This window comes from Zingiber officinale, chromosome 8A, assembly GCF_018446385.1.
Source record: "Zingiber officinale cultivar Zhangliang chromosome 8A, Zo_v1.1, whole genome shotgun sequence".
Classification (NCBI taxonomy): Eukaryota; Viridiplantae; Streptophyta; class Magnoliopsida; order Zingiberales; family Zingiberaceae; genus Zingiber; species Zingiber officinale.
In genome coordinates, this window is record NC_056000.1 from 28,409,456 (window position 1) to 28,433,552 (window position 24,097).

The window sequence follows — 24,097 nt, forward strand, 5'->3', positions numbered from 1 at the left end:
GCTTTTATCGAATCGAGTTTCGAATAACTCACGAACAGCTTGACTCATTTACACTCCTATACATGGACGACTGAGTGCATAGGATGTCCAAAAGTGATTAGGGGACTCAGAATCAGTGTACTTTCGAACGCTTGGATCATTTTCGAACCCCCTACGCACTCAGTCACTCATGTGTGTCGCACACAAGTGGGTGTACAGAATATAAATTTCATATATATATATAAAAAGAGTGTGTGTAATATGCTGCTCAACTTCACGTACACAATAGCTTCCATTGTTCCACGACTCATTGAGAAATCAAGACGCTTGGGTCAATTCTGATACCCCGACTCACTTAGTCGTGCATAATAATCACGGACATGCGAGTCAAGCAGCAATCAAAATTTTATGCCCCGACCCATAATAATATTGCACACAGTGAATAAAAAACAAATCAATTTTCATACATTAATTTTTTTTTTCACGTTACCGTCTTTTGTAAGTAAAACTATAATACTTGACAATGTCTTGTTGCCTATCCTTTCAGTTCTGTTGTTCGAAGTTGTATTTATTTATTTTTCCACTCCATCTGTTTTAACCCATGGATCACTTTTTCGCTTTAACCCAGAGATGTCATGCGATTCCATGCTTGAAAACAATACCAGCAGTGAGTAAAAAACATGGATCGAGCAGGAAAAGAAGGCATAATTTACAATTCAGCAGTCATCCGAGAAGGTTATATGATGGCATGTCTTCTATCCTAATTACATCGTCCATCATGAGCTCCCTCTCCAGCTGCCCTCGAGTCGACTTCAGAACCTCCTGAAAATGCATAATAATATAAACATAAAGATTACCGAAAACACATAAATACGAGATTGTAGTGAAAGAAGTAGACATTGCTAACATTGAATTCCATGTAGGAAGCATTTCTTTGTAGCCATTGCTTGTCCATCAACATGAAGGCTACACAGTAGAGCAAATCGAACGCCCATTCATCCTCTGCCATGGCAAAGCATATGTTCTAAGTGGAATGAGATTTTGTATTCTAACTCAGCTCTACTGAATCTCATTTATGATACCGAAAACAGGAAGTAAATTGGCAGATATTTATGCAAAAGACTCACCAGACAGCATTTGGACAAAGACGGCTCTGACGAATGTCCTGGCCTTTGCTGTAGATGCATAATTTTAAGCATGTTAAAATATAGTAATGTTGCATAGATCAAAAGGACTGCAATTTTGCAAAACTGTTAAGGTGATCAAATACTTCCCAACTCAAAAAAGTTAATCTGCAACTTTGCAAGGAGTAGGTCTGTCGAATAAAAAAAAAGGTGGTAATAAATACTATTCGATGAGATACCTGCACAAACATTCTACCATGCTAGATATGGTTCAAGAAGTATCAAGCAATGCTCACTTCTTTATACACCTCCGTGTCAATATGTTCTGGTATAAAAAGTCACCTTGATATCTAGCTGAAAACTCTAATCTTGGTTCATGTGCATCATATACATGTAATCTTCCATTTGTTTCATAAATGCAACTCCAACAGAGGACTATTTCCCTATCTTTTTCATTGATCTTTAGAATTAACTTTTAGAGGGTTTTTTTTTTTTTGGCTTTGTCCTACTCTCATTTGCTCTTTGAATAAACAAAGTATTGATCGCTAGAAAGAAACACTTACTAGATTGCAAATCTAGCATTTGTATAATCATGAAAGTGATATTGACGCCAGCCACTGCAAAAGGATATTCCCAGGTAGACCGTTTCCCGAATTGCTTGTTTAGCAACGTTTGGAAGGAATTCTAAAGAGAATGAAAGTCAAGTTTACTTTTTCTTGGAATACAATTGTTTAAGAAGATAAATTTTGTGAATGAACTAAAGTTGAGAAAACAAAAAACATGAACAAGATAATTTGATCTTACAGAGAATGTTTTTGCAAAGAACAGCAGATTCTCCAATGAAATAAACCCAGCACCCCTACTTATCATGAAACAACTGTGTGAGTCAGGATATTTCTCAGTTTGTGTAGGATGGAGAATAAAACAATTATAATGGTCAATTTACCGAAAATCAGTAGATGGATCCCTCCCTTGCCAACCCATATCCTTCCATTGGTCAGATACCAAACCACTGAGTTCCTTATTGGGGTATGTTGCATGCCAAAGAGCCCTGAGAGCTTCCTGCCAGTACATGCTACGTTTCAGCATTGGTAAATAGAATAGATGCAACACTTGCTATTTCACTCAATACTTCAAATTATTAGCTTTCCTTCAATAATCACTCTTCCTATTTCTCCTGAATGCTTTACTCAGTAAAGAAGTTCAGAACCCTAGTTATCAAAAAAGTGAAAATGATATCAACATCCACAAGCGATGAAAAAAGCTTGGTGTCATCTTTCACTTGACTGTCCATGTTTATCCTAGAGTATTTCATATATGCATGTATAAGAAATAATCTGATCAAAACCAGGTAGACACACTGATCAAAAGTTGACAAGTATTGCTTAATACCTGATGATCTCGTCTTGAACCATCAAAATAAACATTCACACGGTGCTTCAGTCTTTGAAGTCTTTCTTCCTGAAAACAAATATATGCACAGATATTAAACTTCCCTTATCAAACATTCTATTAACGAAGAAGAATTAACTTAAGGTGAAGAAAAATGAGCCAGTTCAAAGCTCTAATGAACAGCCAATATAGAAACACTGCAAACATGAACAAAGACAAAGGATTAAGATGTAAAGGCAAACCAAACTTCATATAGCAAGTGTCGAATCACATTGTGACTGAATTTTTACCTGCAAAGGAGTTAGATTCATGCAGATGCGCTCATAAGTTCCTTTGCGTTTCATACAAACACAAGATAGTCCTTTCCCGATCCATCTTGGTGAACCACATGTCTGATCATCTGCGCAAAGCCAATAGGAAGTTAATCTTAGCAATACAAGCATGAAAGGTATATCATGACTAGCAAAATGACACTAGCATGAGGGCACCTCACTATTGTAGTTTTAGTCAAAAGATATCCTAATTTTAAAAAATATTAAATCAGCACCTCATTACATTTTTTTATCTCAAAAATATTCTTCTTCTAGCACTATCATAGTAGCTTTGTTCAAATCTATTACAACTTGTAGCAACTTTATTCAAAACTGCTAAAAGTAATTCTAGTCAAATTGCCCTATATTGTAGCATTTATTAATAAAGCTACTAAATGTTGTATCAACTTTGAAGGCCACCTACCTCTAGGATTAGTCCTGAATTATCAAAAAAAAAAAAAAAAAAAAACTTTGAAAACAAAGCTACCATCACAAGATTGAAGTGAACTTAACCAAAATAGAATGATTTTGACCAAGCTAGAGCAATTTTGACCTAGTTAAAAAAATATTTTGATATAACAATATTTCATACTTAGCAATTTTGCTTTAAGTCATAGCAATGTTGGCCAAAGTTGCTACACACAAGGATATTTTTAGCATGAAAAAGGGAATAAGACACCGTTTTAATATTTTTAAAAAGTAAAATGCCGTTTTAACGATAAAAAAAATAAGCAGCGGCCTTTTAATTATTACCCAAATAAGTTCTCAGGCTATGTCACAAGGCTGGAGACGTGCAAGGACACGAAACTTACAAGAAAGACAAACTTCCTTACAAGAAAGACAAACTTTGTGGGGGGGGGGGGGGGGGGGTACAAGCATTTGGTGGTTGCTTGTAGTATGATGTTGCGTGGCTACAAATTTAGCAGGGCACCAAGGCTTACAGGAAGGTATCGTGTGAGACCCACGTCTGTAACATACTCGTGGCATTTGCTAGTCAGCAATGACAATCTACTCGGGGAACGAGACACTTATATGGGGATATTCGTCTTAAATTTCCGCGTGCATGCTAAAGTGGCAAGGACAAAGAGTAGCTCCAGAAATTATACCGCAAAGTGCAAAGAGATATAGCGTAAATTTCGAGATAGGACAGACAAATGACCCTCACATGTCATGCTAAAACTCAAAGGTGTCGCCATTCCGATGCTAAGCTAAAAGTAGAGATGAAAATATCATTGTTTCTTTGTTATTCAAAGACTCCCAAAGACCAGATCTTTAGTAACTCAAATCTTCGGATTCACCTAAAGAAGCTGATTAAAGCTCAAATATACCTATTAGAGGACAACAATATTTTTTTCAGCTAAAAATACAGCGAGCACACCAAATCGGTTGCAATAAAGAAGCAAACAGATCGTTGCGGGCAAGCCCTAGAAAATATCCGATAGAAAACCTAGGAAGAAAAACAAAGCTCCAGCGGTCACAAGGAACTTCGGCCTCCGGTTGTCCATATCATACAATGTCCACGGAGTGCAACGGAATCAATCAGCGAGAAAATCGACGATCAAGGGAAACCTCTCGTACTCTAAAGACCAAAAAGTACTTTTTTCCTGAAGCAAAAGAAGAGGAAGGACGAGGATGGCCTACCGGCATTGGCAGCGGGAGCGCTGTGAGCGCACTTGAAGATGGAGGGCGGCGGCAGCGATCCGACAGCCATGCAGCCCCCGTGGTTCCTCTCGATGCTCATGTCTCCCTCCTGCTACCTCCTCTGGAGTAACTGGGTGAGGAGAGATGGAGGAGAAGAGGATCAAATGGGATTTGGGAGCGGAGCGAGAGTGGCGGAAGACGGAGGAGAGTAAATAGTTAAAGAAAAATGAGGGGCGGTGGAAGAGTTGCAGGAGGAAGCTAAGGCTGTTTCCGCGTCTGTTTCCGTGGCTGTGTCGGAGATTGGATTCGTCGCCTTGTCGTCGGCTTTCCTCGACACGACAAAACCCCTCACTGAAATAAATAAAGTAGGCAGACAGAAAATTAAAAAAAAAAAACTTTTTTATATATCGACTTTTTCTTTTTCAACAATTATATATAAGGCCTCCTCACTCACTCAGAGTTTGCTGTCCAAAATACCCTCATGATTTATCTTGGAACTGTTTTGATTGAGGCTTTTTTTTAGTTTTTTAATGTGCTAATTAGGAGAGAGATAAAAAAATAAATGTAAAAAAACTTAATTATTTTAATTTTATTTTTTAAAATTTTTATTATTTTAATTGATGAAATACATGAAAGAAAAAATATTAAGTACGAATCTTTATCGAAAATATTAGAAGTAAAATATTTTAAATTTAATAAAATAAAGACATAATGTATAAAATTTATGTTCAGTAATATTAAACGAATGAACTATTATTAAGATAGAATATAATGAATTATTTTAAGATCATTTTTATATAAAAAATAAAGGAATTGAGAAGATTTTTATATAAATATAAGTAGGATGATTGAACTAGAAGATAACGTAAAATATAATTTATAATCGTAGATTACTTCTAAGATTTTAAAAAGAAAATTATAAAACGGTGATAAAATCTGAAGCTAAATATTAAATTATAATAATAAAATAAAATATATTTAAATATAAATAATGATATATACCATACTGAATAAAGCTATAAAATTTTATTAGTATGGTTGTATTTTTTTATTTTTATAATAGTTAATTATAAGAGAAAAGAAGGGAAATAAACATCTTAAAAAAACAAAAGGTAAACGACTTTAAGATGGAGTGAAGGGTGTTTTAGGAAGAAAATATAAATGTGATAATATTTTTGAAAAAAACAAATGCCGAAAGGTGCATCATTGACTTCAGCCAATAAAGTATCTGCATTCAGTTTTCTTCATTAATTTCACTTTAATGCCTCCATTTAAGAAAATATGACATTTTAGATAAGATCCACAAACACTTTCAAGTTTCAAAGCTGCAGTTTCATTTTGTTCGTTTAGTTATATCGCTGTTTTCTTTAATTAGCTTGGCAATGGTGCAGCCGCAGCCTGATGTTTTTCAATTCATCAGAGATATATAATGCACGATGATGGACCATTCACTACCAGCACTAATTTACTTAAAAATTTTCATGCAACTGAACCGCATCTGCTTGGATTGCCAACTAAACAAAAGTGCAGTTTAATTTAGTCGTTTAGCTATTGCTGTTTTCTTTAATTAGATCGCACTGTGGCACAAGCACAGCTGAATAGCAGTCAAAAGAGGCTTTCGATCCTCCATGTGTTCTTCTAGCTTTACCCAAATGACCGCCAACTCTTTTTAACTTCCCCGGGACAAGAGCCACGAGCCATGTGAAGTGCTGGAGCATCTGCAACAAACATGCTCCAGAAACACAGCAGCCAGCCACTCACAGCCCCGTACGATACACAGCAAGAAGACTGCTTTTAAAGGCTGTTTTCAAAGGCTATCTATTTGGACAGAATTGAGCTTAATTTTGTTTGATTCAAAAGTACTGGTTAAAGGTGCGTTGCTGTTCCATTAGAATTGGAGATGGGACAAGGCATCCAAGAAGATGATAAGGCTGCGAAGCTCTAAGCTCTGCAGTGAGAATTGATGATTGCTTTGAATGGATGTCGATGTACAAATTATCGAATATATTTTTTTCTACACTTAAAAATCATCATCAATTGACCACTGTCATGTTACATTTAAAAGAACAACGAATCTGAAGAACAACATCACAGTTGTGCTAATTTGATGGTTTATACGAGTGTTGATTGTTGAAATATAGTATAACAGTCGTGGTATTCTTTGCATACAGCACCACAGGTGGTAGAGGAGTAAAATGAGAAACAAGTAAGCTATTTGAGAAATCTGAAAATGAAAGGTATCTTTTAAAAATTTTATAACTTTAAATACGCTCTTTAGTAATTGATCATGTCTGAAAGTCGAAAAGACGGAAGCTAGGGACGTGACACTCTTGCTGACCTCCGATGGACTTCGCTCCTACATGCAACACAAGCATCGTCAGTGCCGAGATAGGAAAGGGATCCCCGGTGATGACCCTCAGTCTCCGGCGAAGCGGGAAGCAAAGAGAATTGTAGCGAAACAGTAGAAATCAAAAGAAAATCATACCTCCGACAATGTCTGGACCCCCTTTATATAGGGCTCCTGTAGCGTGTGTGCACGCTTCTTAAAGCGGGCACACTATTCCAAGCTTTCCCAGAAGAGACATATCAGTAAAGTATCTCTGACACAATAACTTAACAGGCCAAGCATATCTCTGAAGTAACAGTCGAAGCTTCCGTCGTACGATCCTCTGTCTGACCATGCCACTTGTCAGCGGCATTAGCTCCCAAAAGGATGTCGAAGGACATCTCGCTATGTCTGTTATTTGGGCCGAGCGGAATGGCCGCTCGGCCGGAAGCCCACTCTCGCGCCGGGAGAGCCACTTGGCTCGGCTTCTACACGTCCCTTGAGCGTTGGTTTGATTACTCCATGTCAAAGACGGTGGGTCGGTGCTTAATACTCGGTCGGGATATGCCCTACTCGATCGGCCAAGATCATCCGTTCGTTGATCGTCTTGACTCTAACCTCCATTGACCTCCACCGTGGCAACGGGGCGGGGTCCCTCATCATCACCACATCACAAGCTCCCCTTCAAGTCTAGTCGAAGGAGGTTGTAGTCCGACTAACTGGACCATTATGTGCGTAGGTTCCCTCCCGATCGGCCTTCATCACTGTATGGGCTCCGATCAGGCTAGGCCCGATCATCGCCGATCGGCCTTTTGAAGCTTGTCGCTCGGTCATAAGCATGCTCCCTCGATCCGATCAGGCGGACAAAGGCTTGTACTTGTAGAATTTTTTCCTCGGGTTGTCTCGGGCGAGCACGGGCTAGGCTGACGTCACCCTGATTTCTTAGGAATCATGCAAATCCCCTCTCATTAAGGCAGAATAGGTTCCCAGGTATGCATTAACTGTCGACCCGTGGTAGCATGCCACGTGTCACGCCCACTGCCACCGCATGCCTGACATGACAAACATTGATGGTGACGCTTGGCAGTTTGAATTCAATGGTGAGATCTTATCCTAGGTTTCCGCGACCGAGATCGGACGGCTCCGGTTGGCCGAGCCCGGGGTATATGAGCCCGCTGCGTCGTTGCCTTCTCCACGCTTTTGTTGCCATGTTTCCGACGACCTTTGTGCCTCTGCTCGCTGTGCTCTCCTACGATTCCTTGCGTCTTGCCCTTCGGCGATCCTCCGTCTCCCTCTTTCCCAGTAAGCTCTCTTCCTGTCACCTTTTTCTTTCGAGCATTCCGCTTTCCGCTGTTCTTGCGACTCTCTCGCGACCCTTTTGTATCTTTTTTGATCGCCTTTCCCCCATTTCGCGTCTACTTTTACGATGGCCAGCTCTTTATAGCCGTCGGCCCCCATCCCTGAACCCTGGTATACCACCATGGAGTCTAGATTTGACGAGGGTGACGCGAAGGGCCTTAGAAATGCCTTCGAAATTTCGCCTGGCCACAAGATTGTTTGCCTTCCTCGTCCAATCGGCCAAATACCCCGCGCGACCAGATGCATCTATCTATTCAGGGATCATTTCTCCGTTGGTCTGCGGTTCCTATCCATCCTTTCATTAACGCAGTTTGTAAATACTTCCGCATCTCCCTCCCTCAACTCGTTCCGAACTCCTTCCATCTTCTGTGTGGCGTCGTCGTTTTGTTTCGGTTGCACGACATCCCTCTTATGCTCCGGGTCTTCCACTAGTTTTACTACACGAGTTGTCCGAGCCGGGGACCTTCCTCTTTCAATTTAGGGTCGGTCTAGTGTTTTTTTGATAAGATGTCATCCTCCAATAAACATTGGAGGGAGTACTTCTTTTTCCTGCGTCTTCCCAAGCGGTCGAAATTTTCGACCCGCTAGTAGCTCGAAGTGGCGCCTCAGCCCCCACTGAAGAGTTACAAGAGTTGATCGGACTATTTGGATGTTGCGACGATGATGGCCGGTCAGAAGTATGACATTGCTGTTTGAGGGTGTCCTCTACATCTTCGGCCTGAGTCTGATCCGCACCTGGTTGCCGACCAGCTTAGGTAAGACACTTCTTTACATATTCCTTTGATGCTAACTAATTTTTCCTTTTATCCTGCAGTTGAAGTCATGATGCGAGCGCGGATGGCCGGCAAAGCGAAGCTCTCGGACAGCGCGATCAAGGTGATGGCTACCGAGGGACTGGCGAACCGAGGTCTGCGATCGGTCGGCTCCCACAAAGATCCACTTGGGCTAAGCGAGGAGACGCCCGTGTAAGTTGGCGAAGGCGTAACCAGCCATACGCCGAGCAGAGGGGCCACCCCGAGCTCATAGCCTCAAACGGAGTGGCGCCCCATCATTCCCGTTGAGGAACCCTCGGGCTCGGGCTCCTCCGACGTGCCACTGACCAGGCGCAAGAGGTGCCGAGCGGAGCCGTCTTCGCGTTCCGCTACCTCGGGCGCGCAACCGATCGAGAGGGTTGAAACTTCGACTCTGACTCCACTCCCCGAAACTGTGGAGGCTTTATCGTCTAATCGGACCCCTTCCCTGGCTGAGCTACCTCAAGGGGTCGTCGCCGCATCAACCGTGGCCTTCATGTCGCCACCACCGAAACCTCTGGCGGTTAAACGGTCCGGCATCTTACTGACTTCTGGTCGAGAGGCCTCATCCCACTCGGCCTCGAGCAGCCGATGATCTGTTACGGCAATCCTCCATCTACCAACGGAGGACTATAGCGAGTCGAGCTCCCAGTTCTGGACCCCTGAGCACCAAATCCTTATCTGGGGGCCACTCATTGATGTCTGGGAAGATGCACAAGCCCGTGCAGTGATGCTACCTCCAGGTGCCCTGGTCAACAGTCATACCCAAATTGGCACCGGAGTAAGTTTTAATGTAAAGTCATGGCTTACCTTCGTTTGGATATAACATTTTCCTGTTTACCTGTAGTACTGGGTAGAGAGTCTGGCCATGTGTCATAGGCTCGCATTCTTGGAAGATGAGTTCAAGAAACTCAAGGTCTCGAGCGGCGCTTCCTCCTCCCAAGGGCTATCGATCTCTGAGGTAGAGAAGCTGAAGGTCGACCTGGAGAGGAGCAATAAACTTCTGGAGGTCGAGCATAAAAAATCTGCAGATCAAGAGGTGATGCTGGTTCGGCTCAACAAGCTGGTTCGGTTAGAGTAGGGGAAAACAAAAACTTAACGATGGCTTAATTATTATTAGGATGGTATATGGTGACATTAATGAAATATGTTACTATATATTGTCTAAAATGATACTTGATCCTGTCGGGAAGCTGAGAAAACGGACCTGCCGGTGTGTCGTGTCTGGAAGGTTGACCGCATCCCCATGACCCGGCTGATGAGCTATCTCCTGTGTTGACCAAGTCATCCGATGTCTTCTGGTCAACAACACCTGCAGCCAGTGACTAGGTTGCCCCAATCCCTGGTACCTCGATGCTCAAGGTTGGTCCCGTGAACATATAAGCATCCACATAATAATAGGATAATAAAATAAGTACAAAATGAATACGGCGATGTACCCTGGCCCCGGGGGTGCCCTCGGATGGATCGGTGAACTGCTTATGGTGCTGATCGAATCGTCGAGGCCCTTATTTTGGATTATTCTTTCAAGCAATCTGTTGAGATACTCAGGCAAGCAACAAACATATCCTTCCTCATTGATGCACCTATCTAATGGACAACAACCTTCGACATGGGAATCCTCCAATGATAGTGTTTTAGAATCTTTTCTTCCACACATCTGGAGTGGACAGATACACAAAACTTGTTGTTCTCCACCTTGGCATCAGGAATGGGCTTGGCCTTCTCCATTAACTTTTGTGAACCCAAATAGGTGACGATGGCCTCCACTGTCAGGTACTTGGTAGAAGTCGATGGGGAGGGATGGGGAGTTGTCAGTGGAGGTGGCGAAATGGAGACGAATGACCCACTTGCTGTGGCGGCAGACGACGGAGGATAAGTGGATGGAGTGAAGAGAAGGTGAGACCTTGGAATAGGAGTTTCTGTAGAAGAGATCGTATGGCGACAGAGGTCGGAGAGGGCGCAGTGGTTGAGGGGTCGATGTCGCATGCAAGAGAGGAGAAGAGAAAAGGAGTGGTGACCAGCGCCGACGAGGAGCCTGAGAGGGAGAAGCTGCCCCCATTCCTGTTCAGGTTGGCGGCGGCCAAAACCATGAGCCCCTCTCTGTTGGTTAGTCCTAGGAAAATCGTACCGGTTCCACTGTACAAAAATTTTATACAAGTGTCGAATCTTTCCTTAAATAACCTATTGTGTTCTTTAGAAGTTAAATTAGGAATCGCAGACGGAACTTAACATCATTGATTCCAAATTTAACTTATCTGTTCTTGATGGTTTAGATTTGAATCGCAAGCGGAACTTAACACTATTGATTTAAATCCACCTATGTTATTAATTCCATTAAATATTAATTTCCAAAATTGGCTTCCAGGACTGCATAGCGAGGAACATGACCTTCTTGGATATGGGAGCAACCACCACCGCCTAGACAAAGCCTTTTAAGGAAAGTTAATATTTAATTTCCTTAAATAACTCTAGATTTAACCAAAAAGAACAATTGAATCACAAATTCGAAAAATAAAAGAAAAGAAACATAACTTCGAAGCAAATCTGAAAACTCTAGAATCATATGTCTCTTGTGTTTGGTATTTCCAAAAATAACTATACAAAGAAAACTAGTATGATGCGGAAAACAATTACTAGTTATACTTTTCTTTGTAAGCAAATAACCTCTTGATCTTCTACCGTATTCCTCTTCTTATCCCGGACGTTGTGTGGGCAACGATCTACCGCGATGAGAATCCACCTAAGCCACCTTCTTCTCCAAGCAAGATTCGGCCACCATAATTCTTCAAGAGAAGTAGAGGTCCGACCACCACCACCAAGCTCCAAGGGATGCTAGAAACAAAAACTCTTTTCTCTCCTTCTTCTCCTAGCTAGAACTTGCCACCATGAATTTCTCTTGTGTTGATGCCGTCGGCCACAAAGGAGGAAGAGAAGAGAAGAGACCCTAGGGCCAACCACACCAAGGAGGAAAAGAGAGGAAGAAAAGAATAGAGTCGTTAGCCATGAAGGCACCTCTACCCCCTCTTTTATAATCCTTGGTCTTGGCAAATAAGGAAATTTTAATAAAAACTTCCTTAATTCTTTTGCCATGAAAAATAAAATTTAATTAATTAAAATTAAAAAGCTTTTCTCACATATCATGGTCGGCAACTATAAACTCCAAAATAAGGAGAGTTTTAATTAACATAAGAATTAAAACTTCCTAATTTGTTTCCGAAAATTCATAAAAAAAAAATTCTCCAGTAATTTTTTCCTTCATGGTGGTTTGTAAAAAAGAAATTTTATAAATTAAAATCTTTCTTTTAAACATGTGGATGATTTTCAAAAAGAAAAGTTATCTCGAAAAATTAAAATCTCCTTTCAATCTACAAATAAGGAAAGATATCAAATCTTTTCTTAATCTTTTGTATAAACTTATAAAAGGGAATATTTAATTTTTTAAACTCTCTTTTAAATCATGAATATGATTAAAAAAGGAAAGTTTTCTTAAAATTAAAATCCACCTTTCAATCTACAAATAAGGAAAGATTTCAAATCTTTTCTTAATCCTTTGTAGAATGCTATAAAAGGAAAGATTTAAATTTTAAACTCTCTTTTAAAACCATGATATCCACATTAAGAAAATTTTTTAAATAAAATAAAATCCTTTTTTAATATGGCCGGCCAATCAAGCTTGGGCTCCAAGCTATGACCGGCCAATTAACTTGGCTCAATCCTTTGATCTTGACCGACCCTAGCTTGGGTTTCAAGCTAGCTTGGCCGACCCCATTAGGATGGGTAAGAAGTGGGTATAGGTGGGTATAATTCTCTATATAAAAGAGGCTACGATAGGGACCGAGAGGAGGAATTGATTTTGGTCTCCCGATGAAATTAAGCTTCCCGTGTTCGCCCCAAACACACAACTGAATTTCATCAATAATAATTCATACCACTGAAGAATTATTATTGAACTACCGCACCAATCCCAAATTACATTTTGGGCTCCTTCTTATTATGAGTGTGTTAGTCTCCCTGCGTTTAAGATGTCGAATGTCCACTAATTAAATGAGTTACTGACAACTCACCTAATTAATATCTTAGTCCAAGAGTAGTACCACTCAACCTCATCGTCATGTCGGACTAAGTCCACCTGCAGGGTTTAACATGACAATCCTTATGAGCTCCTCTTGGGGACATTATCAACCTAGATTACTAGGACACAATTTCCTTCTATAATCAACAACACACACTATAAGTAGTATCATTTCCCAACTTATCAGGCATATTGATTTATCGAGCTAAATCTCACCCATTGATAAGTCAAAGAAATAAATACTAAATATATGTGTTTGTTATTATATTAGGAATAAGAGCACACACTTCCATAATAACTAAGGTCTAGTTCTTTTATCAAGTCAGTATAAAAAGAACTTACCTAAAATGGTCCTACTCAATACACTTAGAATGTACTAGTGTAATTTATCAATCAAGATAAACCAATCCTTAATCACACTACGACTTTACCGATGGTTTGTTCCTTTCCATCTTAGTCGTGAGCAACTGTTTATAATTTATAAAGAACTGATAACATGATCTTCTGTGCGTGACACCACACACCATGTTATCTACGATATAAATTAATTGAACAAATACACTTAACATAAATGTAGATACTTGACCAATGTGATTCTTATTTCTAAATAAATGTTTATACAAAAGCTAGGCTTTTAGTATACACTCTAACACTCTCCTCCCCTCGAACACGATGAACAATGCCCTTTTAACAAGAAATCCCTACTTCGCCCAAAGACCAAACTGTCATTCCTCTTCCTCCTTATTCCCTCTCTGCCCCCAAGCACTATCCGCATCAATACTTTTATATTTAAAATAATCCTTTTTGATAAATGTCATTAAAAAAAAATTATAGTGACATTTAAAATTAAATGTCATAAAGTAAGTGTTGTAATATGTTATATTTCTAGTAGTGCCACCTTCGATAAGAAAATTGAGTCGGCCAATGTCAAGAAACAACGGGCCATCGATGATCTTGAATTGAAGAATAAGGAGGTCCGGAGCCTGACTCAGAAGCTTAAGGAGGCCTAAGATTTTTTGGTGGTCGAGCGGAACAGTCGCTCGGCCGAAGAAAATTTCCTGCCCGATTAGATGGCTTCCAAGGATGCTGCACTAGCTGTTGGTTGCTACTCGGAAAACCTAGAGGTTCCACTGTACAAAAATTTTGTACAAAGGTCTGAACCTTTTCCTAGCTACCATGTGTTCTTTTAAATTAAATTTTGGATCGCCTGCGGAACTTAACACGTTTGATCCAAAACTTAATCTATTCGTTCTTTTAGGTTTTGACTTGGGTCTCCTGCGGAACTTAACACGTTCGACCCAAATCACCTTAAGTTATTAATTCCATTAAATAATAATTTCCATAATTGGTTCCCAGTACTGACGTGGCGAGGCACATGACCTTCTTGGATATGGGAGCAACCACCACCGACTAGACAAAACCTTTTATAGAAAGCTAATATTGAATTTCCTAAAATAACTTTAGGTTAACCGAAAAGAACAATCAAATCACAAGGAAAAGAAAAAACAAAAGAACACAACATCGAAAAACATATTCGAAATTCTAGAATCGTAAGCCTCTTGTATTTGGTATTATTTCCATAAATAACTAGTATGATGCGGAAAGAAAAATTACTAGTTATACCTTGTAGAAAAACCTCTTGATCTTCTACCGTATTCCTCTTCTAACCTCGGACGTTGTGTGGGCAACGATCTTCCGAGATGAGAACCACCAAGCACCTTCTTCTTCCTTACAAGTTTCGGTCATCAAAACTTCTCCTAGGATGAAGAGGTTCGGCCACCACCACCATGCTCCAAGGGATGCTAGAAAAGAGGCTTCTTTTCTCTCCTTCTTCTCCTTCTTAGATCCGGCCACCAAAGCTATCTCCACCATGAGAAGGTTTCGGCCACACAAAGGAGAGGAGAGGAAAGAAAGGGCCGGCCACACCCAAGGAGAAAAGAGAGGAAAAATAGAATAGAGTCGTTAGCATTGAAGCCTCCTCTACCCCCTCTTTTATAATCCTTGGTCTTGGCAAATAAGGAAAATTTAATAAAACTTCCTTAATTCTTTTGCCATTGAAAAGGAAAATTTATTTAATTAAAATAATTTTCTCTTTTCAAATTATAATGGCACTCTTTCCCCAAAACAAGGAGAGTTTTAATTAAAACAAAATTAAAACTTCCTAATTTGTTTCTAGAAATTTATAAAAATTTCTCCAATAATTTTATCCCTTCATGATTGGTTATAAAAAGAAATTTTATAAATTAAAATCTTTCTTTTAAACATGTGGATAATTTCCAAAAAGGAAAGTTATCTCTAAAAATTAAAATCTCCTTTCAATCTACAAATAAGGAAAGATATTAAATCTTTTCTTAATCTTTTGTAGAAACTAATAAAAGAGAATTTTTAATTTTTAAACTTTCTTTTAAATCATGAATATAATTAAAAGGAAAGTTTTTACCAAAATTAAAATCAACCTTTTAATTTACAAATAAGGAAAGAGATTTTAACTCTTCTCTTAATCTTTTGTAGAATCTTATAAAAGGAAGGATTTAAATTTTTAAACTCTCTTTTAAATTATATTATCCACATAAGAAAAATTTTAAAATTAAAATTCCTTTTTATTTTAATAGGGCCGGCCACATGAATTCACCCATGAACATACCCATGGCCGACCTAGCTTGGCCGGCCCCTATAGGATGGGTAAGAAGGTGGGTATAGGTGGGTATAGTACTCCATAATTAAGAGGCTACGATAGGGACCGAGAGGAGGAATTGGTTTTGGTCTCCCGATAAAATTAAGCATCCCGTGCTCGCCCCGAACACACAATTTAATTTTATCAATAATAATTCATTCCACTAGAGAACTATTATTGAACTATCGCACCAATCCCAAATTACATTTTGGGCTCCTTCTTATCATGAGTGTGTTAGTCTCCCTGTGTTTAAGATATCGAATGTCCACTAATTAAGTGAGTTACTGATAACTCATTTAATTAATATCTTAGTCCAAGAGTAGTACCACTCAACCTTATCATCATGTCGGACTAGGTCCACCTGCAGGGTTTAACATGACAATCCTTATGAGCTCCTCTTGAGGACATTATCAACCTAGTATCTCTAGGACACAGTTTCCTTCTATAATCAACAGCACACACTATAAGTGATACCATTTCCCAACTTATCGGGCTTATTGATTCATCGAACTAAATCTCACCCATTGATAAATTAAAGAAATAAATATCAAATATATGTGCTTGTTATTATATTAGGATTAAGAGCACACACTTCCATAATAACCGAGGTCTTTGTTTCTTTATAAAATCAGTATAAAAGAAACGACCTCAAATGGTCCTACTCAATACACTCTAAGTGTACTAGTGTAATTATACAATCAAGATAAACTGATACCTAATTACACTACGACCTTCTAATGGTTTGTTCCTTTCCATTTTGGTCGTGAGCTACTGTTTATAATTTATAAGGTACTGATAACATGATCTTCTGTGTGTAACACCACACACCATGTTATCTACAATATAAATTAATTGAACAACTACATTTATCACAAATGTAGACATTTGACCAATGTGATTCTTATTTTTAGATAAATGTTTTATACCAAAAGCTAGGCTTTTAGGAGGGAAATCCCCTGTAGTTTGGATTTTCGATCAACCCGGTGGATTCTTTCTAGCTTTGCCATTGTGACTGGGCATCCCAAATCCGAATGGAAAATCACTGGATGAATGTCGAGTGCTCGAGAGCGCAAACTTTGAGTGACCTTCCTGAGTCCGAATGGGATATTGTTGGATGAAGGCTGAGTTCACGGAACGAAGGCCAAGTGCTTAGGAGGTGCCCCGTGTTCGAGTTGAATTCCATTGGATGAAGGCCAAGTGCTTGGGAGGTGACCCAAGTCCTAGTCGGATTCCACTAGATGAAGGCCGAGCGCTTCAGGAGAGGATTCTTGCTAGTCAGGAAGTGAGGCAAAGTGCTCGATTAGTCGAGTGCTTAGGAGCGAAGACCCTAACTGGCCTTCTTGAGTTTGAGTGGGATGTTGTTGGGCAAATGTCAAGTGCCCGGAGCATAGATCCCGAGTGACCTTCTTGAGTTCGAATGTTATATTATTGGACGAATGCAAAGTACTCAGGAATGTAGACTGATAAATCTAGGAGTGAAGTTGAGTGCTTGGAAGTGACTTAAGTCTAAATGGAACGCTATTGGATGAACACTGAGTGCTTAGGGAAGGAGATTAATGAAAAATGATAATTTCAGTTAGTCTCATTGACAATCCCTGGGGGTGGTCGGCCTGGTCCCACAGATGTTTCCCACCGGCCACTAGGATAAATCGGGGAGCGCACGCGGCGGTCATCCCAGAAGCCCAGCATCCTTTGATTACACCCTCCATTTGGAGAAAAATTCCTACAAATACGTCGTAGCTGGGGTTCGAATTGCGGGTGCCTGGGTGACAATCTAGATGTCCTACCGCGGCACCATGGTTCGGAGGACAAAAAAATGATAATCCCAGTTAGCTTCACTGACTATCTCTGGGGTGACCGATCCGGTCCCACAGAAGTTTTCCACCGGGCACTAGGATAAATCGGGAAGCGCATGCAGTGGTCAGCTCAGAAACCCAACATTCTTTGGTTACACCCCTTTCTCAATTTGGAGGAAAAATTCTTACAAATATGTTGTAGCTGATATTCGAATCGCGGGTACCTGAGTAATAACCTGAATATCCTACCATGATACTATGGTCAGGGACTACTAATGAAAAAAATGATTAGTCAGGTTGGGTAACGTCGATCCTAGGGTGATCGACCTGGTCCTACGGAAATTTTCCACCGGCCACCAAGGTAAATCGAAAAGCGCTCGCAGCGGACAGCCCAGGAGTCCAGTATCCTTTAGTTGCACATCCCATTTAAAAAAAAATTTATACAAATTTATTATAACTGGAACTCAAACTGTGAATATCTAGATAACAATTTAGATACTATACTATATTTCCAGAAAGATAAGGTGTATCTAAAGGTGATAAATTCCGATGAAAATTTCAGATTGCATAATGAGTATTTATATTAAATTGGATAAAATGAAAGATTAATATTTTTTTGTATTTTTGCTTCAGAAAAAAAACACTTTGTTCAAACGGCTTAATCAGTAGGCAAATTAAGGATTTTCATAAAATCAGAAATAAAAAACTAAATGAAATCCAAATGCGTCCAAATGCCTGCGTCGATCCACCACGAGGCTGAAGGCTTCATCATATTGCCGGGGATAACAACGTCTCGTCCGGCCGTCGGGCCGAGCTGGGATCCTCTGCACCACTTTTGTGGTGCAGAGGATGCTCCCTCACCATGTATTGGTGGGGATATATGATCCCTACCTTTTTTATAGGTGGGAACCATGCATCCCCACCAATGCATGGTGATGGAGCAAATGCGGTGCAGAGGATCTCCTCTGCCGTCGGGCCACCCCAGTGACACTCGTAATTACGGACAAGGACCCGGTGGCCCTCTCCATACCGTCCGGCCCCACTCGTCCCACACAACACGTTTCGATCCCTGACTCGCCCGGAGAGCGTGTATCGTCCTGGAGCGTACGCCACCACCTACCCCTTCGAATAATCTCCATCGAGCCAAACGCCCCCGCAACGACGTCACCCGTTTTGGCACCTCGCCGTCCGTTAGTGGGCTCCACCGAAACGGTGGGCGGTGGCAGGTACTCTCGGGATAAGCGATAGGACGGCAACGGCGGAAGCTTGCTCTTCAATTTCTTGTCCTTTTTAAAAATATATATATATATTTTTTCGGGAATTGTTTATTTGAAAATGTTTATATTTACCATCTCCGTAACGCTCTACCCTCCCTGCGATATATGAAAGGACGGTGAAGTGATGCTGCTCGCCATCGTCCTCTCTCCTTCCTTGACTCGGTCCTTTTTTCTTCCTCGCTTTAGGGTTTGATGTCAGATTTGCGTTTCGATGCCTCCCTCCTCCCAGCTTTGGATCCTCTTCAGTGGATTTGAGGTCAAGTATTGCAGATAGTAATGCATTCGTTCGCTCTCGATCGATATGCCTTTTTTTTTTGGTTTTTGATGGTGGTACTGAGAGGATGATTGCTGCAGCTTGCGATAATGGATGCCTCGCTTTCTGCTGCTGCCAGATGTGCTTGTTTGACAACGAGAGAGAGCACGCCGGTCCACGATCATACCTGCGGCCATGGCTGTGTGTACCAGCGTGCTTTTTCTCGTTGTCAACTGGCTGGTGCCTTTCGTCGGGATCGACCACCTTCTTGACCCTGGCTGACGGTTTGTTTCTTTGTTGCTTTCACCTTTGGTTCTCAAGTTTTCCTTAGAGTTTGTTTTTGGTCGCGGGTCAATATTCTTTGTCATTGCGGTTGTTTTGCGTAATCCTGGAGCATGATTTTGGCTTAGACCAAGCGGAGAACTCGCTGCCTTCTCGCTTTGTTCTTAACAAATGTTATGCAAACACGTAGCGGTCACCGATGTAATATTTGTCTCCGATTCGACCTTTTAAAGCCTTTTTCTGTACTTGAAATTTTAGCTTGACGATCGCTACTCGAATCATGTTTGTTTTGTAGAGAGCTTGTCAAATAGTGTTGAGATAGTTCAGTAATTATCTCTCTAGAACTAATGATTTTTTAATATGTACTTAAATAACTTAACTTTGCTAAAGTTTTGGATTGTTGATGTAATGCCAACTATTAATTCTTCATAGTATTTTAAAATCAGTTTCTGATTAAGAACTATCTTGCCTGTTATATTCCACTTATAGGAAATAGGCAAAGAAATGCACTGATTTTGTAAACAAGGTTAATCTTTTCTTTGGAAGTATCCATGGTAGATAAACTATCAGTACAGTTCACGTTGACATGTTGCAAATTATAGGAATACACCAACTTGCATTTAGTTACTGCATTTTGTAATGTTTGTGCGAGTCCTGCTGTTGTGCCAATAGAACTCTAGTTTATGAAATTGAGTAAATTGAATTAAAAACAGCAAGGTCTCAACTTCTGAATTTTAAGTAAACAAGTTTTGCTTGATCTTTCATTCTTTCTTCAGACATAATTATCAAATATTGTTCCTACTGAATAAAACAATTATTATTTTTCTCCATTTTATTTATCTTTTAGCAACGAGTTAAGTTTAAAGGCAGTTCTATGCATAAGCTCCTCTTATTGTTATACAATGCAGGGATTGAAGTGCCTGATCAACATTTTAAGTAGTAAGCAAAAAATTTAGACCTCTAGTAAACTTGTCAGTTGTCACGGATCTCTGGATTTGTATTTTCCTCAGCTTAGAATCTATAATTTTATGTTTTTATCATTTCTCTTTTCTCGCATATGCGTTGAGCCTTCTTTTTCTGGTATCTATTGTAAGTTAATTCTACATGTATGACACTGAACTACTAAGGTGGACATGTTCTTGTATCATTCTTGTGTTTGACTTGACACAACTTCTAGCTGTGATCTGCTCGCGTGGTGTTTTCCTTATTCACTATTTTCTCCCTTTGATCTAGAGCTAGGGTTAGCTTTCTTGTATGAACCACACATGAGCCTTTGTCAAATAATTTGGTAAGCCAATAATGTTGGTTTCCTGGCTTACGTTTTAGATCCTGTCCTTCCCATTCCCTTCTTCCTGATCAAAATATAAAACTTGGTACTTCTTTTCTCTCTACAATTGGGCAGTAAGCAACTTAGTAAGCTCCTTTCCTTTTGAAGCATTCTCTGATCACTTTCTTTACCATTTTCTCCTTTCAATCTAGATGCACATGGATGCATCTTTTCCTAGGCCTTGCACCTCAAATGATTGCTCAGTTAATGGAAGTTACGTGGTCATAGAGCCCAACATGGCTGTGGAGGTCGTTTTGGCTGATAAATTATGTTTAAATGCACCCACGGTGGAAAATTTTGTTGTCTTAAATGTTTAGTACTCCCTTAATGGATATTTACTTGGTCATCCTCTGTACATTGCTCAAGTGGCGTATTTGGCCACTACCGCCCAAGATGTTCCAATCTCCTCTAGCTCCACTTTCATAGGTACTATTAAGTATATGCGGCTTCTTTAGCTGTAGGTTTGACAGATATCTTCTCTTAGTCAAATATTGTCCTATCTCATGTAAGTATTTTTATTGTATTTATGACACATTTTATAAGGTTTTTTTTTTTTTTTTTTTTTTTTTTTTGAATCCGTGTCTCAAGTGTTGGGGTGTCTCAAGTGTTGGAGTCTTGATGTCCGGCTAGAGGGAGGTGAATACCCGATCACCCACGACGTTTGCTTCCTACAACATGTTGGAATACAAAAACAAAACTAATAAGTGGAAAACTAAACCCGAGAAGACAATAAACAAGAAAACAAATCGACACGTTGTGTTTAAAATGGTTCGGAGATTAGAGGTCCTACTTTATGGTTGTTCGTAAGGTGGATGATTCTAATCTATCGGTGGATGACTCCCTGGAAAGCTTCGGCTAGCTCAAGTAGTTTTTTGTGGGTGGAGAAGTCTCATCATAACCTCGCACAAGCACGCTTGATCACATGAGAATTTAGAAGACTCTAATAGATTTTAATCAAGTCTATTTTGTCAATCAAGGTCGGCCACTCCGAGCTTTATTAAATATAGTTTGGGAGAAAACACAAGCTATGCTTCCTGTCACCAGTCAACTGGTGATTGTCGATTGGTCTCTATGAAAAAATCGACTGTTATACCCTAACAGCTCGATACCAGTCGACTGCTATAGTACCCGTTAACTGCTATAGTCAGTGTTGTCAAAATCGAGAGTTTAGGTAAAATTGTTAGAGCAATCATAAAATCGGATCGTAAAATTGAATCATAAAATTGTAAAATTTTACATCATACTTTAAATCAATTTTAAAAGAAACTTATATATTCTTTTTAATTAATCATTAAATATTTTAATCCAAATTATAACATAAATCTACATATAGAACATTTTAATTCATATAATCATAGACTACTCATAATTTTAAAATTTTAAACAACCAAATACTTGCCATGAAAACACAATATAAACATAAATTCAAATCTAGAGCTTAAGTCCAAAGATAAATAAAAGATACTATAACAAATTAATATAAATCATTCATAGAAAAGTGTAAATCTAAAATCATTCCAAAATGGTTCCTTTTTATTAACGACATAAAATCAATAAAATTATCTCAAAAATCATATTTATACAAGTTTAAATGCGATTTTACGATTTTGATCCGATTTTACTTTAATACATGATTTTATCATGATTTCACTCGATTTTCATAAGTAAACTTGTGATTTTATACGATTTTACGAGTTAACTTACGATTTTGATAACATTGGCTATAGTACTAGTTGATTGCTACAGTATCGGTTGACTACTATAGTACCAGTTAACTTGTACAATGTAAGTCAGTTGGCTACAGTGTCTGGTTACAAGACCAGTAGACTGATTTTCACAGCCGTTGGGTATATAAATATTCTGTGCCCTAGCCCAGTCGACTGGTCTAATTGTCATTCGACTGGTAAAACTTTAAACTTAGGATTTTACATTGAGTATAATCTCTCATGCACTCGTCCTTACTCGCACAACTTCGACCTTACCTTCTAGCCTTCTCTATCAATCTTGTGTCTCTTGGATGCTTCCCCATCCTTCATGCCCTGCATTCAAGTGCTTCCTTCAGTCTTGTTCTTTGTTGTCGAGTCTTCCATTGCCAAGAGATTCCTCACCTCCAGGGCTTCAACCTTGGCAAGTCACACTTAGACTTATGTTGCCAAGTCTACATATTTGGACTTACACCGTCAAGAGTCCACTTGGACTTTCACCATTGCCAAGATCATATTTGAACTTTTCCTTGTTGTACCTACATCTTGTATACTCACAACACATATCAATACAGCAATAAACCTAACTTAAAGCTTTGCCCAAATATCAAAATCTAAGATTACATTGATTGCTCAAACAATCTTCTCCTTTTTGTTGTTTAGCAATTCGTTTAAGTTAGGTAAACAATATATCAATACATATGTAAATCAACTATGTATAAATAATGGAACCTAAATTCCTAGGCTCCCTCTTGACCTAAGTTCCACCTTGAGCTAGGTTTTCTTGTAAAGGTGTGTAAATTTCTCATTTAAATCCAACACTTCTTCCCCTTTATCATACATCAAAAAGAGTTCTAATAATATTTCAATTATTGGACTCTTTAACCTCTAATGACTACAATTATCATATATTAATCCCCTTTAAAATTACATATATGTACATCAATTTTTTGGTCATTTTCTATTGTTGAAAAATAGTTTCGGACTGTATTAGTCGACTACCCTAATCGTAACAACCTCACATAATCATTCTGTGTTCGATGAACAATGTTACCAGTCGACTGATAATTGTATTAGTTGACTGGTACACTATTTTAGCCCCAAACAACATTATGAATTTAATTCAGAAATGCACTAAAAAATTCATATACCTTCAAAAATTCTCAAATTTTGTGGAGATGTTTGTTTTACCAATGCCCATTTGGAAAAAAATATATATAAAAATATATTTATCATAGATCCCAAGATTGACATAAAATCTAAAAGTATCTAAATGGTTCAATTGAATCTTGACCTAAAGTTCTAGTCTTGACTTTCTCTTGCTGTATTTGCCCATGCTAAACAATAATACATGCCTAGCATTAGTTTATGTGACATTTATACATCAAAACAAATTTTCATGTAATATGAATCACTTTTCATATTTTTATACATAATACTCTACCCCCTCGGATGAGTCTAGTGGTTAGCGCATGAGATATTGTCATCATGAGGTTTTCCATCATGCATGATACTCTACTAAATTGTGCTAATTCTTTGAATTTGAGATTCAAACCCGTTTTCAAATCATTTTGACACATTTCATGACCCATCTTGAGTTACAAGCATGGTCCGCTTGAGATCCATTACTATATGTCCCAAAGACTCTTTGAGCTCCTCCTAGAACTCTTAACCTTAGTCATTTTCCTAGGTGACTCATCCATTATGGCTAGGCCACTTCGGTGCACCTCAGGTGACACTTGGCTTACAAATCTTACCTTCTTAATCTTAGACACTTTGTCCTTGGT

At 39.3% G+C, this 24,097-nt stretch overlaps 1 protein-coding gene and 1 long non-coding RNA gene across 3 annotated transcripts; one reads left to right on the forward strand and one right to left on the reverse strand.

Annotated features, from left to right (window-relative positions):
- Positions 1-589: 589 nt before the first annotated feature.
- On the reverse strand, positions 590-4,803 carry LOC122008202 (ELMO domain-containing protein A-like). Of its 2 annotated transcripts, none has more exons than XM_042563835.1 (9): positions 4,448-4,803; positions 2,786-2,895; positions 2,496-2,564; positions 2,050-2,165; positions 1,908-1,962; positions 1,667-1,787; positions 1,107-1,154; positions 887-981; positions 590-801 (listed from the first exon to the last, which is right to left on the reverse strand). In XM_042563835.1, the coding sequence occupies exons 1-9, from the start codon at positions 4,545-4,547 to the stop codon at positions 703-705; spliced, it is 813 nt and encodes a 270-aa protein (XP_042419769.1). In that variant the 5' UTR covers positions 4,548-4,803; the 3' UTR covers positions 590-702. The 2 variants fall into 2 exon arrangements, with proteins under 2 accessions (XP_042419769.1, XP_042419768.1); XM_042563834.1 differs by having other exon boundaries at positions 1,908-1,965.
- Positions 4,804-18,829: 14,026 nt separating this feature from the next.
- Positions 18,830-20,469, forward strand: LOC122008203. Its single transcript, XR_006119233.1, has 3 exons — positions 18,830-19,001; positions 19,100-19,282; positions 20,189-20,469. It is a non-coding gene; the product is annotated as an uncharacterized LOC122008203 (long non-coding RNA).
- Positions 20,470-24,097: the final 3,628 nt, after the last annotated feature.

What these genes read in the sequence shown, in the direction of transcription:
- LOC122008202 (XM_042563834.1), bottom strand. Translation starts at nt 4,547, where the DNA reads ATGAGCATCGAGAGGAACCACGGGGGCTGCATGGCTGTCGGATCGCTG. An exon ending in CTTTGTCCAAATGCTGTCTG is followed by an intron (nt 982 to 1,106) that starts GTGAGTCTTTTG and finishes TTGCCATGGCAG; the next exon opens with AGGATGAATGGGCGTTCGAT. An exon ending in CTTCCTACATGGAATTCAAT is followed by an intron (nt 802 to 886) that starts GTTAGCAATGTC and finishes ATGCATTTTCAG; the next exon opens with GAGGTTCTGAAGTCGACTCG.